Source organism: Prinia subflava, chromosome 3, assembly GCF_021018805.1.
Source record: "Prinia subflava isolate CZ2003 ecotype Zambia chromosome 3, Cam_Psub_1.2, whole genome shotgun sequence".
Taxonomy (NCBI): domain Eukaryota; kingdom Metazoa; phylum Chordata; class Aves; order Passeriformes; family Cisticolidae; genus Prinia; species Prinia subflava.
Window position 1 is genome coordinate 5,406,550 of NC_086249.1, and position 17,222 is coordinate 5,423,771.

Sequence of the window (17,222 nt, forward strand, 5' to 3'; positions counted from 1 at the left end):
GTGGATGCCTTCTTTTCCACCTCTTGATCTGATCCAAGATAGCTCAGCTCGGGGCTGCCATCAGAGTCTGCAGGCTCCCCTTCCTCGCTGCCGGCTGCCACCGGGCCCGGCCATGGCTCCTCTGCCGCGGCCTCCAGCACGCGGCCAGCCCTGCCGAGCCAAAGCCTCCCGTCTGCCCCGCCGGCAGCCGGGGAGAAGAGGGGCTCAGCCGGCCGGGCCGCTCGCCACGGCAGCGGCTCCCGGAGACCCGGGCAGGCCTGGCCTGGCTGCCCAAGGCGAGCGTGCCTAAGCCGGGCCCCGCCGCAGCCCACGATGTTACCTGGTGGCTCACCAGGAAAAAAGAGAGAGCTCAAACAAAGCCTCAGTTTTATATGGGTATTGCCAAAAGTCGCGTTCTGTTTTCTCAGTGGTCAAATCACACGCCAATAGTCAAGAACTGGCCCTTGCTAGGTCCCTGTCTTTTCTAAAGCAATCTAAGGTCTTGACAGGGCAGTATTCCATAGTCTTCTTCAACTAAAAACCCAACTGTGTTTACCCATAACACTAACCCAACAGCAGAACTGATGTTTGGCTGGAGTGAAGAGGTGGAAGCCTCCAGAAACAGAGTTGTGACTGCCTGAGGAAGTTTTTGTGCTGCTGGTGGGTGATCTCATTCAGGATTTCTCTGCCCACTCCCTACGTCTTTGTCCAGCTAATGGGATTTTGTCCCCTGAAAGATGACAAAAGGACACTTCAAATGATTTACACAGTCCTGCTTTGAGAAGAAAATACTTGAAAAGACAATTATAAACCATGAGGCAATAAACCTTCTTAGAATTATAATGAACCAATAAATTCATTATGGTTTAATATGAATGATTAGTAACTCCTCTGCTTCCTGTCAGCTAGAGTTGTCAGAAAAACTAGACATGTTGTAGTTGTGTAGGCCGAAACTAAGAGAATTTTTTTTAAATTTAGGAACAGAGTGATGAGAGGTTTGTCTGCATCACTCACATGGCTGACTGAAGACTCAGGCAAGCTGAAGGCAAAAAGCTAAACTAACAGGGGCAGGAAAATTCTGGGACAATTATTTAATGTCATTCTGTTGATTAGGCATTGCATGGAAAAGGCAGTGGGAAGTGTTTCCAATTACTCAGAAGAGAAGCTCTGCCACTGCAGTAGAAATAGCTGCAATGTGAGTTTAGAGGAGGTAAAAACAGCAACTTTTGCCACGTACAGAAATATACAGGAACTTCACATTCTTGTGTGAAAAGATTCCACCAGTAAAATGGCACGTAATTTTAGAAGAACTGCTACTAGAAGAACTGCCAATTACATATTTCTCTATTTAAATGATTCATTCCAGGCATAACCTTGATGTTTTCTTTGATATAACTGGCTAGGCCTACATATCAAAACTTGAGTGTGCCTTTTCTTCTGACATCAGGTTGAAGGTCAGAAGTTTTCTCTTTTTTTCCCTCAGGGATTTTTTTTTCCCAGTTATTGCCTAAGAGACTATGAAGACTGGTATTTAAAGAGAAAAAAGATGGGCCTGGGAAGGGGAGGAGGGGGAAGGGTGCAGCTAGCGACTCTCTTCTCTGGCAGGGATTTTATCTTTGGAAGGGCAGAGATACCACAAGATTTTGGCTGGGGTGTCAGATACTGGGCTCAAGCTCCTCGCTCTCTCTTGCCCTCGGAATCAAAAGGGAACAGTCATGTTGCTGCTACCATAGGGAGAATTCACTGCCACCGACAAGTCCAGCCCTTTACTACTTCTTCCTTACCGTGGGTGAGCCTTTGCTCATAAGAGCAGCCATTGAACTGTGTTATAAACACATATTATAAAGTTGGCTTTTTGCAAATATTAAAATGAATATGTATAATGTAGGAAAACTTTGCTGTATGAATATTTCTGCTACTAACAAAACTTAGAAATAGTAATATGATAAATATATCTATTAGGCAAGAAAAAATATAATTTATTAGGTTATTATGAGGTATTAAAATGGAGACTATGTGATAGAGAATACTTTTGTTCATATAGCTAACTCAGAGAATGGTAAAGATAATCAGGGAATTCTTCACATTCTTGGATTATCCCATCTGGATGAAGATAACAGCAACAGACACCAGAACCCCAAAGGAAGTATTTATTGCCTCTCCACTGTCAGGGAATGGGGCGACAGGATGGAGCTACAAGGAGAATTAAAATTTGATCTGCATGATGGAATGGGGGCAGGTTCAGGGTTGGGACGAAGCATCTAAACTCAAAGGAATGCTTAAGTAATGCAGGAGAGTCTACAAATATGCAACATGCTGATGAAGTGTAAAAAAGTGTATCCTGAGTTAGTTTGTGCTCTTGGCTGAATGCCAAGCACCCAGCTGTATTTTGCTTTTCTGTCTCCTAATTGTCTTTTTATTAAACTTTTAAAATTTTACCAAGAAAGTGAACCTCGTTTTTCACAACTGCGACTTTATTAACACCCAATCTCACTGGAAAGGACCCTCACCTTTGTTATAGATGAGTAATGAGATGGTTGGCTGTCACAATTAAGGAATAAATATTATGTGCATGTTAGAAGAAGTTTTGTAGATGTATAGTTATGTTATTGTGATATGTTCTCCCGTAGTTCTCTTTCCTCACCCGCTCATATTGTTGTCACAGGATGGCCTTGGTAGTCAGGGCATTCGGAGAGGGCTAGTGTGTTACTAGGAGGTACAGCATGGCAACACCTGACCTCAAATCAAATTGCAAGAAAGTGATCTTCCACCAATGGTCAATGAAGAAAAGTTGACTGACAGGCTTTCGGAGGGGCCAAGGTTGGCCAATGTAACACCAGGAGTATAAAAGGCGGTGCAGCTGTTTTGCAGACGAACACAAGGCTGCTGGTCACGGAGATTCCCAGCACTGCTCTTCTCCTTATTCAGTCTTTTGTTGTATTTTGTAAAGGTTTAATAAGCTTTTTAAATTTTGAAAGTGCGTGTCATTTTCTCACATTATCTACTCAGGTGCCTCAGGCAAAAAACTGGGATCACGAACCCCCTCCCCTTCCCAGAGGGCGCCTCTCCCGGCTGCTTGCGGCACTGCTTGCAGAAACCCAGCTGCCGCTGTCGAGCCCCACTGTCTTCTGCTGCTGCCTCAGACGTTTTTGCAACACTTTAACTCAACACCCCATGGTTCCTGCAGGGCTGTGGAGTTTCTGCTACATTTTGTTTGTCACCCGGGTGTACCCACCTCTGCCATTCCAAGCACCACTCGGAGGTTCCTACTACAGCCCATTTTGCCATCTGGAAGGGCACTGGGATCGGCTTCCTGTCGTGAGTTTGTAAAGGAAGCCCCTTTTCTTTCTCTCCTGCCAGCCTGCCCACCATTACCACAAGGAGGGGAGGCTGAGCTTGTGCCACAGCGCCCCCTGCAGCCATGGGGGAATCATCACACCTGCCCTGCCCGGCCAGGAGCCAACAGCGCCCCTGCTGGCTGTGATCAGAACTGTACCAAAGGGAAAAGCACTCAACAGCCGAGAGAAGGCGGTTACTGATTTTCTGTACTTTGTTGTTGCTGTTGTTTGTTTGCCTTGTTATACACATATATCTCTATATTAGTAAAGAACTGCTATTCCTTTTCCCATATCTTTGCCAGAATGCCCTGTAATTTCAAAGTTATAATAATTTGGAGGGAAGCGGTTCATATTCCAAGGGAAGTTCCCACCCTCCTTGGCAGACACCTGTCTTTCAAACCAAGACACATCAACAAGTGGATAACTTCACAAACTGCCAGAGTAATAAAGTATGACAAGTTCATAAATATTTTCAAAGATGCTTTTGTTAAAACTAGAAACAGAAGGCCTATTTTCCACTACATAACCAAACAGCAAAATACCCTTTTTTCATATAACCTAATCTACTTGTTTATGAACAAATGACTACAAGTAATCATATTCTAATTGACAAAGGCTATATACATCATGAGATTCCAACCCATCTAGATCTTTTGAACACTGTGAATGCAGTGCTTAGCAGCATACATTAACAGGATAATGAGGCAGAGGCACTCCTGAACATGCACTTCACACAGCACAGTTAATCTCCTTTAATTCTCCCTTTGCCACACCTTGCCATATCCTGTCTGCCACGCCCACATAATGATCCACAAATGCCCACATAACTGAGCTTCTCCTCTCTATCCAGGGTTCAGGATGTATTTCACCAACAGAAAATGTCATCTATTCAGAAATGCATAGCCACACATTTATACAAGGTATTCAGAGAATCACATCTCTGGGACAAGTATGCTTGCTCCCACAACCAGCAAGGAACATGGAGTGAATTACTTCATTTCACTGGCCACACTGCACAAATTCACCAGCTGCTTTTCCTCAGGAAAGCAGTGAAGAGAGGAGAAAATGCAAACTAGAAATGCTTATTGCCCACTCTGCCCCAACACTGGCAGAAATCCTGCCCTGCTGTGGTGACTGGCAGAGCTCCCACCAACACTTACACAGCCAGGTTGGCACCCTTGGTATATTCCCAAAACCAGTTTCTGTAAAGCAAAGAAGAAATCATTGGTTTCTTGGCAGTGTCTACTGTAACCCTGCAAGCTGTAGTGCAGAACAGCACCCACACAGCAAGCGGTGCAGGCACACACACCTGAGACCAGGAGAAGGGAGTTCTGCAGGTCTTCACTCTTCCACCAGCACAACTCACAGCTCCTCATCTTTGCTGTGTACTCAGACACATCCGTGGCTCTATGTCAAGCACCACAGTCCTCACTCAAACAACACAATTTAACTCTTTAAGATTTAGATCCAATTAGAACATTTTTAGGGGATATTTCTGTGATCAATGCAAAGACAGATGGCTGACTCAAATAAGGGGCTTTCATTTTGCCTTGTTTAAACTATTGTTTTTATGCTGTAGTTGTATTGTCTTAAGAAAATATGAATCTGTATAATCTGGTAAATCTGACGGATGTTACTGAAGTATACTGCTACAAATAACAGCTGTAACTGCTGCCCTCCACAAGTCTCAAAGAGAAAAATCTCCTGGAGCAGGAGTGTCGTGAAATGGGCTCTACACATTTGAAAGCCTTGGCTGAAGATTATGATACAAACAGACTCTGTAAAGATGCTCTGGCCTGAAAGCAGCCAGATTTCTGTCACTCGCTGTTTCTCAACTGTGAAAAAATAATGTCAAGATGGAAGAAATAACTGAGCTGACTCAAGATACTTGAAGTGATCCTCAGAGCAATGCAAAATTAAGACTCAACCTTGCAATCGGCTGCCCACTGACAAACTTTCTGTTGGTATCTTAATTTTGGCCAGATGGATTTAACAGTGGTCTAGGGCAAGGGTCTATTTGCACTAAAATTACAGAGGAATGGGCACTGGCAATGCCCAACTTCTGGCAATGTCCTCTAACAGCTGCCACACTAAGAACAGCTGAGGCACACACAGAGCTGACAGGCAAGTCACAACTTTTTAAAAAATTATCCTTAAATACTAAAGAAGTACTAGGAGGAGAGAGAAAATAATTTAAAAGCTCTCTGAACTCCTTAGTTCTGTACAAAAACATGATTTAAGAAAAAGTATTCCAAGACAGACATAGTACAGCGCAAGCAGAGGGCTGGTTGATGCAGAAATTATAGATTATGGCCACTGTCAAAATTTTTCCTCCAGAGGAAGTAATTATGTGGCCACCTATCCCCCAGTAGACCCTTGGGAACAACAGTATCTAAGGTTTATTCTGGTGAGGATCAGAAGACGAATATCAGCATATGCAAAGGATAACAAACGCAATGTGTCAGACACAACTACACAAGCCTCAATTACAACGAAATCAGAAAAATAAAATAGCATATGTGGGGATTTTAAAATAAAAATTAAGGGCTCAGGGCTAATGGGAATGAAGTGCTTAAACATTTTTTTTTTTTTTTGCGTCCAAACCTTGCTACCTAAGATAGCAACCATACAACTTGCAATGATTTTTCTTTCAAAACCACAATTCAGAGAAGGCACCTTAAAAGTCCAAGTCCAGTTCCTCACTCCTGCAGGGAACCGCATAGAGTCCTGTCCATAAATTTATGAACTTTCTTCCACATAATTAGATTTCTTTCTCCTTTAACAAAAGACTGTTGGAGTGTCTTATGCTTGCAGATACTTACTTATAATTTGCAAATAAATTTATTCATAGCCAATTTATATTAATTTGTTCTTGTGATGACATTGTCTTTTAGCTTAAATTAGGGTGTAAGACCTCCAGGGCACTGACCAAATCTACAGAAGGACAGAGAGTCTTGAGCCTAAGAGTTCCCTTTTCTTAATTCGGAGCTTTGCTTGTGGTGACAATACAATAAATAATAAATATTAGTTTTTACAGTTCCACTAGTTCTAGGTGAGAGTGCAGCTCTACCTCATCTCTAACAAGTTGCTTATCTGGCTTTACACATATAGCAACGCTACAAGCTGATGTTTCTATCCTTACTATAAAAAGCTAATGAAAACACAGGAACAAATGGCTAGAAGAGCATGTTCCGTATAGCATTAAAGCTTGTGCTGGAACCAATCAACTCAACTCACGCAGAAATCCAGAAAAACATGAAAACCAGCAGGTTCCTTCCCACAGTCAGAATCTGTAATTCCTAGAGGCAGGTTTTTGTCCTCACCAAAAGTCTTGAATTTGGGTTCTCCTTGAGGATTTTTGCTCAGAATAAACTAGTCCCGAAGAGCCTTAGTAGCATCAACAACGATATACTGCAGATTTAGAAACACCTATTTTACATTTATACAAACAAATATCAGATCTAGAAACTTTATCAAACAAAAAAATTTCCCTGATACTTAGCACTGATTTTATATATCTGCTGTTTTAGCACTTTTGACCACAGTGGTAGCATTTCTGTTAGTTACTCTTCAGTCCCAACTTTGCTAAGGGCAGATTGCACCCTGTGTTTTACCTACTCTACACAAATGAACAAAAATTCTAGAAACATTGCATATTTTTACAAATTTCCTTCATTATTTGTTTCATGGAATAACTGGCCTGAGTTGGTTTCCATGCCTTTTAGCTGTACTGGCTTACTAGAAAAGCAAGTTCCAACTCCAGCATTTATCATAATTCAAATGCCAGTAGTAAAGCAACATACTTAAATATGGAATATCAAGAAAATGTCTTGCCTAGAATGTTAATGAAAATGGCAAATTAACAATTCCATTTTCTAATGCAGACAAAAGTAAAGGTTAACAAAGAATGAGGGCCTAAATCTCCCTTTTAATTGATTCAATGCACCAAGGGCACAGGAGAGAACAGCAAGCAACTGCTACAAAAGTAAAGTTGCAGGATAAAATGAGGGAATTTATAAAGTACCTCTTGTTTTGTTTCAACAAATAGAGATTCCCATAGTCTTTCATGGAAAGAGTCCAAGTACTAGATATTGAAAAATTAATGTGAAAAAATAAGGATTTAATTAGCAAAGAGCAGGAGTACTTTCTTTCTAGATAATGCAGTTTCAAAGGTCTGAACAATTCAACAAAACTCCCTTCAGAAAAGATAATAACACTGAGGCACAGAAGACATTTATGTAGATTCTCTATCTTTTTCATGAACAGACTGAAAAAAAAAAGCAGAAAAAACAGACTCAAACTGAGTCACTCACCCAAACATCTGTAGGGAACCACAATATGCGGGTGACCATTGCACTGCTTCCATCCCCTCTTGCACCAGTTCTGTATTGTAACTGGCTGGTTGGCTTCAACAACATTGGTGATTTGCAATTCAGGGTACACCTGGCATTAGAAGTATAGGAAAAGACAAATGTTATCACAAGAATGTACTCTGGGTAACTGAAACACATTTGTAACAACACAGTATTCATCTTCACTCTCTTTTCCCTCTTTTTCTGTGTAAATTATTTATATCATGGTATGACTGCGTATGCTTATCTGGAAAGCTGATGTGTTTGTTCATCAGTAAAAACATGTGGCGGCCAATTCAGAAAAATTATGGTAGTAACAGCTGACTGTCAAAATTATAACTTGCCCAGTGATAATGGACTAAGGTAAAGATCAACTAATCATGGTTAAATACCTTCTCCTCCATGTCTAGGCTACTACAAAACTCCATATACAGGGCATATTCTCCATACAACTAAACTTAATAGCACACCTCTATCTTCATCTTAACCATTTTAACATCATAATTCTTGTCTGTTGCAGTCTGCCTAGTACTAAACGTCTGTTGAAAGTTATTCATATTTAGGTTTACACTCCCAGTTTCTAAATTGGTGAGATCCAAATTCTATCTCCTTTAATACTGCAATACACTTCTACACCCATGACCATCACACCAGCAAACTTGCTGATTAATTTATTGGCAAACCACAACTTTGGCTTTTTATCCCCCTCAGTACTTTTATATACTATACTAACACCTCCTATAGCTCTCACTTTACATTTTGCAAACTGACAATCTACCAGCCCTAACATGAAACTCAGAGTTACTAATTTGCATTTCCTCAAGCAATCCTTACCAATTTCCAGTTGTGTGAGATAGAAGGATTTAAGTGCTCTGAAACTACTGTCTACTCATATCTACCAATGGAAAAGAAAAAGATACAGGAATAAGTCTGAAGTAACTGGAGATGGTCCAAAAATATCCTTCAGAGAAGTAACATAATCTCAAAAAAAGAAAAGTGAATTAAGATGGAGTGAATTCTGAGTCCAAAACTGGTGTTTTTAAAAGTATTCTAAGAATCCTGACAATCCCACCTCAAGCAAAAAAGATTTGTCTCAATCATGGATCTCCACTGAGGTCATGGCATCTGAGAGACAGTGCCTCCTGGCACTCCCCTGCATGAAGGTTTAAAATAATAATAATGAAGCAAGCAGCTTGAGCCAAAGTCCTAAACTTTAAAAGACACTAACAAACGACAGTACAGCCTTTTCAGAGTTGAGATCAGTACTCTTTAAATGCATGTGGTCTGGTCCATACACATATGAACGACCAGAAATCAATCTAAGTATAACTGGAAGTAATTGGAAATAATTTCTAATTTTAATTAAGAGACATGAAGGCGCTATTACAATTTTAAAATTGAACTCTATTAACAGCTTGATATACAAAACAAGGGCAGATACAATAACAACACCACAGAAATGACTATAGAAAGAAACACTGCCTAAACAATGCACTTTACGCTAAAGAGCTTGAATATCAACCCTGCCTTCTATTCCAAAATATAATTTATTAATCAGGTACTTCTTTCCTTCTTCATAGAATCCATCTGTCAGATCTTTGCCAGTTTCAACAGCACCATCAGCTCACTACAACTCATGGCTGAAGAAGTACAGAGGCTGAAGGTACAGTCTCTGCCACTGTTAACCCAGCATACAAGCTACAGTGACCTCCAGAAAGCTCACAGGCAGAACTGAAAAGTGTGAAAGTTTCCTACACTCAGAAGACTGAAGCTTTACTTTCTTTTGTCAGCAGGTGGCCAAGGCAGATGGTCATCGTCCAGATTACGTACAGATGCCCATTTTCACACTGCTTGCAGAAAGTGACTCCAGAGGAACTTGCTGCTCCCCCTGCTCCATCAGTGCTTCAAATATTGAACTCTGCTCTGAAACAGCATGTGCTCTTGCACATGCTCATGATCCCTGCAACAGCACTGCCAAAATGGATTAGGAGGCAACTTCATACTTTAACTGCTGTGTAAATATTACCCTGCAAGGCTCCATAGCTGCCTCAAGAGCTAACATGCATGATGGGAGAGAAAGATTTGATTTTCTTCGGGTACTTCCTTTAGCATTGTAATGCTGAACTCTTCCAGTTCACACCTCCACAAATGTCACACTCATGTAATAACAACCCATCATTAAATAATTCTGAGTGCTGTCACAAGCCATGTGCTTCATGTATCAGTGTCACCTGACATGTTCTCATCAGGGACATTTAACATTGCCCAGGATTAAGTGTCACTTGTCATCAGCAGAGGAAATAAATGCCTTAAATGAAGACAACTAAGGAAATCTCAAAATGGATAGACTGGAATGTTTTAAAAAATGAAGTTAAGACAAAAAACCTCAAAACCGTTTATTTACCCACACGAACGTGTACATAGCTTTAAAGTGACAGAAAATAGGATTCTGATCCACAAGAATGAAGATACACTTAGCTGCTTTCCTGAGATGAACTTCTAAAGAGTAAGAGCGCATTATTACTGTAAAGCCTCATTGAAAGAATATTAATGGGAAAAATAAGTTCATATATAATTTTTATTTTTACTGTTACCCAAACCAAACCTACCATTTTAACTGCTTGTTAGTAAAGTGGACCAAATGCTAAGTAGTTAGCAGTATTTGTCAAAAGTACACAAGGACAAAGAAATACAAAGAAGCCTCTTCTTCTGTCACTACATCAATTAGTAAACTCCTAATTTCCACTGACAATTCAGACAAAGCTAAGTCCACCTTTCAGGAGAGAAAGCAGGCTTTGAATTTCATTATCAATAGGTTAATGCCAGTGTATGTGCCAAGGAGAGTTCCCCTCACTAGACTTATATAATGTATGTGCTCTGAATTGAAGTGGGACCTACTTAGTGGCACAGAAAAATGAGCCTCATATTTATTTATAGTGTCCCTAATGAGCTACCACTCCTTCTACAGTGTCAGTGCAAGCAGTGCTAGAAAGTTGCAAGATAACCAAACTTTCAACATTACTGTAAGTTGCTGTGGAGAGGTTCCTTTAATTCATCTTAAAAGAAACAGTGGAGAAAACAGAGATCAATGTAATCTAGAAAATTTAACTAGCAATCAAGAGTTACAGCTACATCTTCATTTACTTCCGTTTTCATTACCAAGTCTCCTTATATACTGATTGCAGAAACAAAAATCTTAGAAGCCACTCACATTATTCAGGATTTAATATAATATTGCTAAAACTCATGTTTACCACTACCAGCTTTGATGCCACATAGATTTAGGACTAAAATGTAGACATCCTTAATAAAAGAAGGGGAGAAAATGGGATGAGAAAGTTTTCAGGTTGAGATAGAGAGAAAATCTTTACCAATTACTGTCATAGGCAAGAGAGACTCAACTTGGGGAAAATATTTTTCATTCCCAATTAGAGGAATTAAAAAGGGGACATAGTGGGACAAGCACTGATGTCTTCTCTCTGACCAGTAGGAACAGCATGAAGCTGAGTCAAGGAAGGTTTAGGTTGGGTATTGGGAAAAGATTCTTCACTCAAATGGTTGTTGGGCTCTGGAACAGGCTCCCCTGGGGAGTGGTCACAGCACCAAAACTCACAAGTGTTCAAGAAGTGTTCAAACAGTGCTCTCAGGCATATGGTGGCATTGTTGGGGCTGTTTTGTGCAGGGCCAATAGTTGGACACACCTGATCCCTGTGGGTTCCTTCCAACTCAGGATAATCTATGATTCTGTGAAATGGCATTTGTCTACATACAAAGGTGTTGATGACACCACTAGCTGGATATGAGTTACCCAAGTGGAAATCAGAAACTATTTTGAAACAAATCTGAGGCTATGGCAGAGGACAACACTAAAGCAAGGAAGTGGTCTGGCCACCTCCACCACAGCTGCCTCTCCTGCCAGAGTAAGGAAGAGCAGCCAAGAGGCTTCTCAGCATGGCTGGTGCAGATGGGTGCATCCCCAAACGTCTCCTCTAGCCATCTTTGAGGATTGCCTTGATTCCTATAGAATCACAGACCTGTTAAGATTGGAAGGGAGCTCTAGGGGTCATCAGGTCCAACCTTCCTGCTCCAGGAGGGCCACCCAGAGCTGACTGCCAGGACTCTGTCCAGATGGCCTTTGAGTGTCTCCAGAGGCAGAGACTCCAGAGCCTTTCTGGACCTCTGCCAGCACTCAAATACGAGCATTATATGCAACTGAAATCTTTATGAGAGATATTTTTCTTTTTTTAAATCAATCTCTGATACATGATTATATAAATAAGTTTCTCCATCCAGTCACACATGCTGAGCACATCTTGGTTCAATCTTGAAGTAGTACTTGAGCATAATCATGAGGCAGTTATACCAAAAGACATTTAAATTCAAAAGCTTAGTATTTTACCTGTTGATATTATTTATTATGTCCCTCATCTTCTAGAGTAACTTTGACTATTCAGAATATTGCTTTTCTCATATTTTCAAATAAAATACTAAAATGTTTTCAAGGTAAGCTGATGATTAGGAGATTAGTGAAGCTATTTCAATTTATATCTTCAGTTTTTATTAGACAATCAAAACAATAGCAACAGAAATAATTATATGCAAATCTTGAAGTGCTGTAAGTGTATATGACCGGAACTAGTGGCACAGATTTATTCTTACTTCTCCTTGAACATAAGTATCTTTTCCTATATATTCCAAAAGCAGAATCACCACAGAGAAGAAAGCAAGATTCAGAGTAACAAATGGTATAAATTCCTAATTGAGTATGTTCCATCCATTGAAACTGAAAATGGACCACACATGAACAGACTTTCACATAAATATTCGTATGTGAACCCCTTGAGAAATACAGGATAGTGTTACACCTTAACATTAATTTAATAGGGATAAAAAAAGAAAAGAAAAACAATATCTTAGAGAAAGTAAAACATAATAAAGAATTGGTATACATCTTCAGCAACAGCTTGAAATGCTAGACAACCTGGCAAGAGGCAAGGAAAAAATCTTTAAAATTAAGGTGCAAAATTAACATATAATTAATTGCCATTCTTAAATTTAAACAACTGAGTATTTTTCTCCAAAATTGCATCCCACATCAGTTTGAATGCTCTAAATGAGAGATATGTATTCATTTAATTGCCAGTCTGAAGTGGATATATTTTCTTCTTATCGTTTCCTTCTATTGTCTCCTAAATCCTTCAGTTGTTTGCTGTACCTACTCATGATATCCTGGCTTAAATGAGATCATACATTTGTGAGTTTTAAATCTTCCATTTACCCTTAAGCTTCAGCATCTGGCACAGCAAGATTTTTAAGTCAGACTGAATCCAAATGTAATATTCAATTCTCTACTGGCACAAGGAGAAAAGGCTACTCAGTCCCTCAGAAAGCACAGTGTCCAGACTCTCTGCAGCATACCATGGAACAACTCGTGCTGACACACCCTGTATCTGACAGGAATTTATGAGCTGGAATTCTGCTTGAAGTCCATCTCAGGTAGTCAGTGACAGTATCTACATTAAAAACTAAATCCAAGAGTGACTAGAGAAGTGCTTACTTTAGAAGAAAGGAATATTCATACAGATAAAAGAAGAAGAAATGATAGCTGTAAATAGAACAAAAAAAAAAGGGTGTTTTTAGCCGTTGCATCTTTAGCAACTTGAATAATTTGAATACTTTGATTTACTTATAGGGAAAATAACTCAAGGTAGGATAAAGATTGATGACATCCAGACTTTCCTTGCCTCCTATCCTCCCACAGCTTTCCCCTGAAAAGAAAACAAACAACCAAACAAATTGGTGTGTGGACAAGTTTACTCTTACCTGAACACTGCAACTTCATGTGCTGAATATTCTATACTTACAATATCAATGTTACTTTAATAAAAAGAACCATTCACAGAAATTATCAGACCATCTGCTTTTTAAAATTGTAAACAAAAATCACAAATGTGACACAGGTAACTATTCATCTCTGTGCTTTGAATGGAAAAAGAAAGGCTTTATCACTTCAGTGAAGTAATCTGCAAACAGTTACTACAAGTACAAAAGAATACACACATTTAAAAACCAGCATTTAGGAAGACCAGGGTCTTAAAACTGCTTGTGGAAAAGATCATTTGACAGCAATAGCATCTGAAGGACAACTAAATAATGCTTCAAACTATGAGAACAAGCTTTCAATTCCAGATTAACAAACTACAGTTGGTTGAAGAACTATTTCTATTCCTTTCTAAAGCATACATAGAATATATAAAGTTTCTGCTTCCCAGAATTTTGCATTGATGTGTTAAAGAGCAGCAACAAGTAGATATGCTACATTAATTTCCAAATGTTTGGCATATTCATGAAGAGGAAGGATAGGATAATTATTTCTGTATGTCCATGTACAGTGTCTCTGCAAGCTTTCCACCCCACAGCTTAGGAAGCAGCAACAATGCAGAGTCACAAATTAGCTCAGCAGGAGTGGTGTCAAATGAGTAGCCACGACACAAGCACCATCAACCCTAAAAGAAATGTCCTGTTCTCAGACTTGCAGTCTGTGTCTGAAAAATAGACAGCTATAAGTAGAATAAAAATACTAAATGTCTCATATAAAATATTCCAGTTTCTTACTGGTTTTTACAGCAACTATTCTACATTACTTTACAGTAACTCCATGGCTTTCCCTGTGGCAGCCCTCTGCCCAGGAACCATCACCTCTCCAATCCAGAGCACTCCCATCACCAGCACAACACCTTTCCTTCTCTGCCACATCTCTGTGGCTTCAGCTGTGTCTTGTCATGTCTGACCACACTCAGCTACTTGCTCCAGGCTTTCTCAGCCATCAGGCCCTTCTACACACAAAAGCAAGGCTACAGGGCTAGCTGAAGCTGGCATCCAAACTCTTCCTGTCACTCTCTGTAGCCCAAGCAAAGCCTTCACTTGCTTAAAGTGCATTATGACAGTCAAACGCAGCATTAGCAGCATTGGAGCAGTTTTGAAATTCTGTCATGAGCCAACACGAGAAACAGCAAAGCAACCAAGAAGGAACAGTTGTCCCACAAGTTCCAGGCATCTACCGCTGCAAGTTCATCAGCATAACAGTATTTGCACTAATTTCCAGCAGCCACTTGGGAAGAGTGCATGCATATACTCTTTTAACCCCACAGTTTAAAAGAAGAAGTAATCAATTCCTAAACTAAAAGCCACACCCAATTACTTAGCATAAATAAATAATCCCAGGCTGAATGTCTTCTGAACCAGCCAGGGAATTTTTTCTATTAATTCAATCTGGACAAATTTCCAGAGATAAACTACTTCTTATCTTCAGCCACATCCTCTTGCATCCATCCATAACATCCTTTCATGTTTAATAGCTCCAGCCTCACTATCAGAGTCAACCCTCTGCCTCACCTAGGAGTTTCACATACTGCTCTTATAACTACTTTAGGCCCATCTAATAAATCACCCTTCTTTCCAACATCTTAGCTGCTTGACTGTTACACAGAGTTGCTCTTCAAGAGTTTCCTGCCACAAAACTCACCCACTATTTCAACTCCTTTCACCCCAGCTCTTGCCTCTCCAATCCACTCATTCTGGCATCTGTTAGTCCTCATTTCCAATCTCTCTGCCCACTCAGTGACTCTTAAGTTTCATGCTAAGACCCAAATGCTGTCCTCTTTTCTTTAGTCGTCTCCCCTTTTTCTTTAGGCATGCAAAGTCAGCAAACATTTCAACACTCCAACTAGTTTCCTTCTTTACTGATCTTATCCAATGGAAAGGAAAGCAAAGCAAAACAAAACATGCAGGTGTGAATGTACGTGTGAGCGAGATGGGAGATGATGAACCTTCTAGGCATTAACCACAGATCAGGCAGAGATGGGGTCAGAGATCAAAATGTTGCTGCAATTTTTACTCCTCGTCATGACAACACACACTTAGTGCTTTTCACTGCGAGCAGGATACATACAACATCTTGATAGATCATTCTAACTGCCTTGGGTAGAAACATAAGTTGGTTTTAGTGCAGTGACCAGTGGGGTTGGTTCACCCATATGAAGCTTCATACATACATGATCGCTTCTCTTAAAATTCCCCAATATGCTTTTATCTGGCATTTGATACAAGATTGCCACTTGCCCTGTAATTTAAGTGTTCAGAAAGGCTGCCAGCCATGAGGCAGCCTGCTCAACCCTAATTCATGCACTGGGCTCCATATTTTACACAGACCTAGACTGAACACTCGTACTGGCTTTCTCTTAACATTTTTCTCTGCACACAGGGAAGGCAGAAGCCTATGAAAGCAGAAATAAGGCTGCATGGTCAAACACATCCTACTCACTGCCTTTCAAGTTCTTGATTTTACAGCACAAATATCTGTGTGCAGTAAGAAAACCAAACCAAAACTTCAGCCCTGCCAAGAATATTCTATTTACTACATCAGGTTCTCTAAAGCCTCTCTCGTGTAATTGCACGGGATATCCAGCTTTTCATACTGTAAAACCTCAGAGTAAACAGTGCTGAACTCAGAGTCTCTTTTAAGCTGCTTCCCTGTCCACTTTAAGCACAACAAGCACTTCTGCTTCTCCCTAGGCAGAATATTTTATTCACAGAGTCAGCAAAGTCCACTTTGTCATGTCACCACAAGGCTGTTTACACATTCATTCTCCTTGAGTTGAAACCTCATCTGCCTGTTAACTCTATTCACCAGAAGCAATTAACAGTTTGGGGTTGGGGGTGTTGGTGTTTTTAGCTTTTTTTTGGTTTTGTGCTTGCTCTTTTTAATTAAATTTCTGCATGAATAAGGTCAAGTATTGGAGCAGTGAGACAGAGTAATACCTAATCAAGCTAACAGAGTATTTTTTCCTCAAACATATTGTGTGCAAAGGACAAGGACTACTGTCCTCCCAGAAAGGGGGTGGAGGGGAAGGGGGAAACGCAGCCAGAAGTAATGTTAAAACAATAATAAAAAGCTCCTCATTTAGGCATGATACAATATTTTATACACCCACTTCCCTCTTTAAGGCTGTGATAGGTTAATCTGGCTTTCAGTGGGGGTGGAGAAAAAGCCACAGGGGCTGCTTCTGGGAGGGAAGCACCTTGAAACTTCCAGTCTGTCCAGCAGAGCCAATCCCTGAAGGCTCTGATGACTGACATATTGGCTGGCCCAATTAGAGGAGTTAGCAACACCTCTGTGATGGCATATTTAAGAAGGTAAAAAAGGTGTGCAATTGCTCTTTCTTCCTGACCTCTGAGGAGTGGTGAGGGGCCTTCAGGCTCCTTCCCAGCAGGGCAGTCGGGGCCCTTCCCAGCAAGGATCATGCCACTGGGGTGGACCATCCCAGTGATACGAGCAAGCACACGGCTGAGACCGCACGGGCGGAAGGGGCCGTGCAGCTGAGATCGGCACAGCCGGGGCCGCGCAGCCAGGGCAGCGCCACGCGGCCGCTGCTATTTTGGCATGGCTCGCAATGAGTTTTATTTGCTTAGCCCCTTTTAACCAGCCATGCCGCAGACAGAAGGGCAAAAGCACCGGCAGCAGCTTTTCTCCTTTTCGGCACCCAGAAAACGA

The 17,222-nt window shown here is 40.7% G+C and overlaps 1 protein-coding gene across 4 annotated transcripts in view; it reads right to left on the minus strand.

The window, feature by feature from the left end:
* Nucleotides 1-17,222, minus strand: part of APP (amyloid beta precursor protein) — a 212,843-nt gene that overhangs the window by 130,550 nt on the left and 65,071 nt on the right. For all 4 annotated transcript variants that reach the window (XM_063393855.1, XM_063393854.1, XM_063393853.1 and 1 more), the window contains exon 3: nt 7,631-7,760. In XM_063393855.1, coding sequence (XP_063249925.1) covers nt 7,631-7,760 — 130 coding nt within the window. The remainder of the gene's footprint in view (nt 1-7,630; nt 7,761-17,222) is intronic.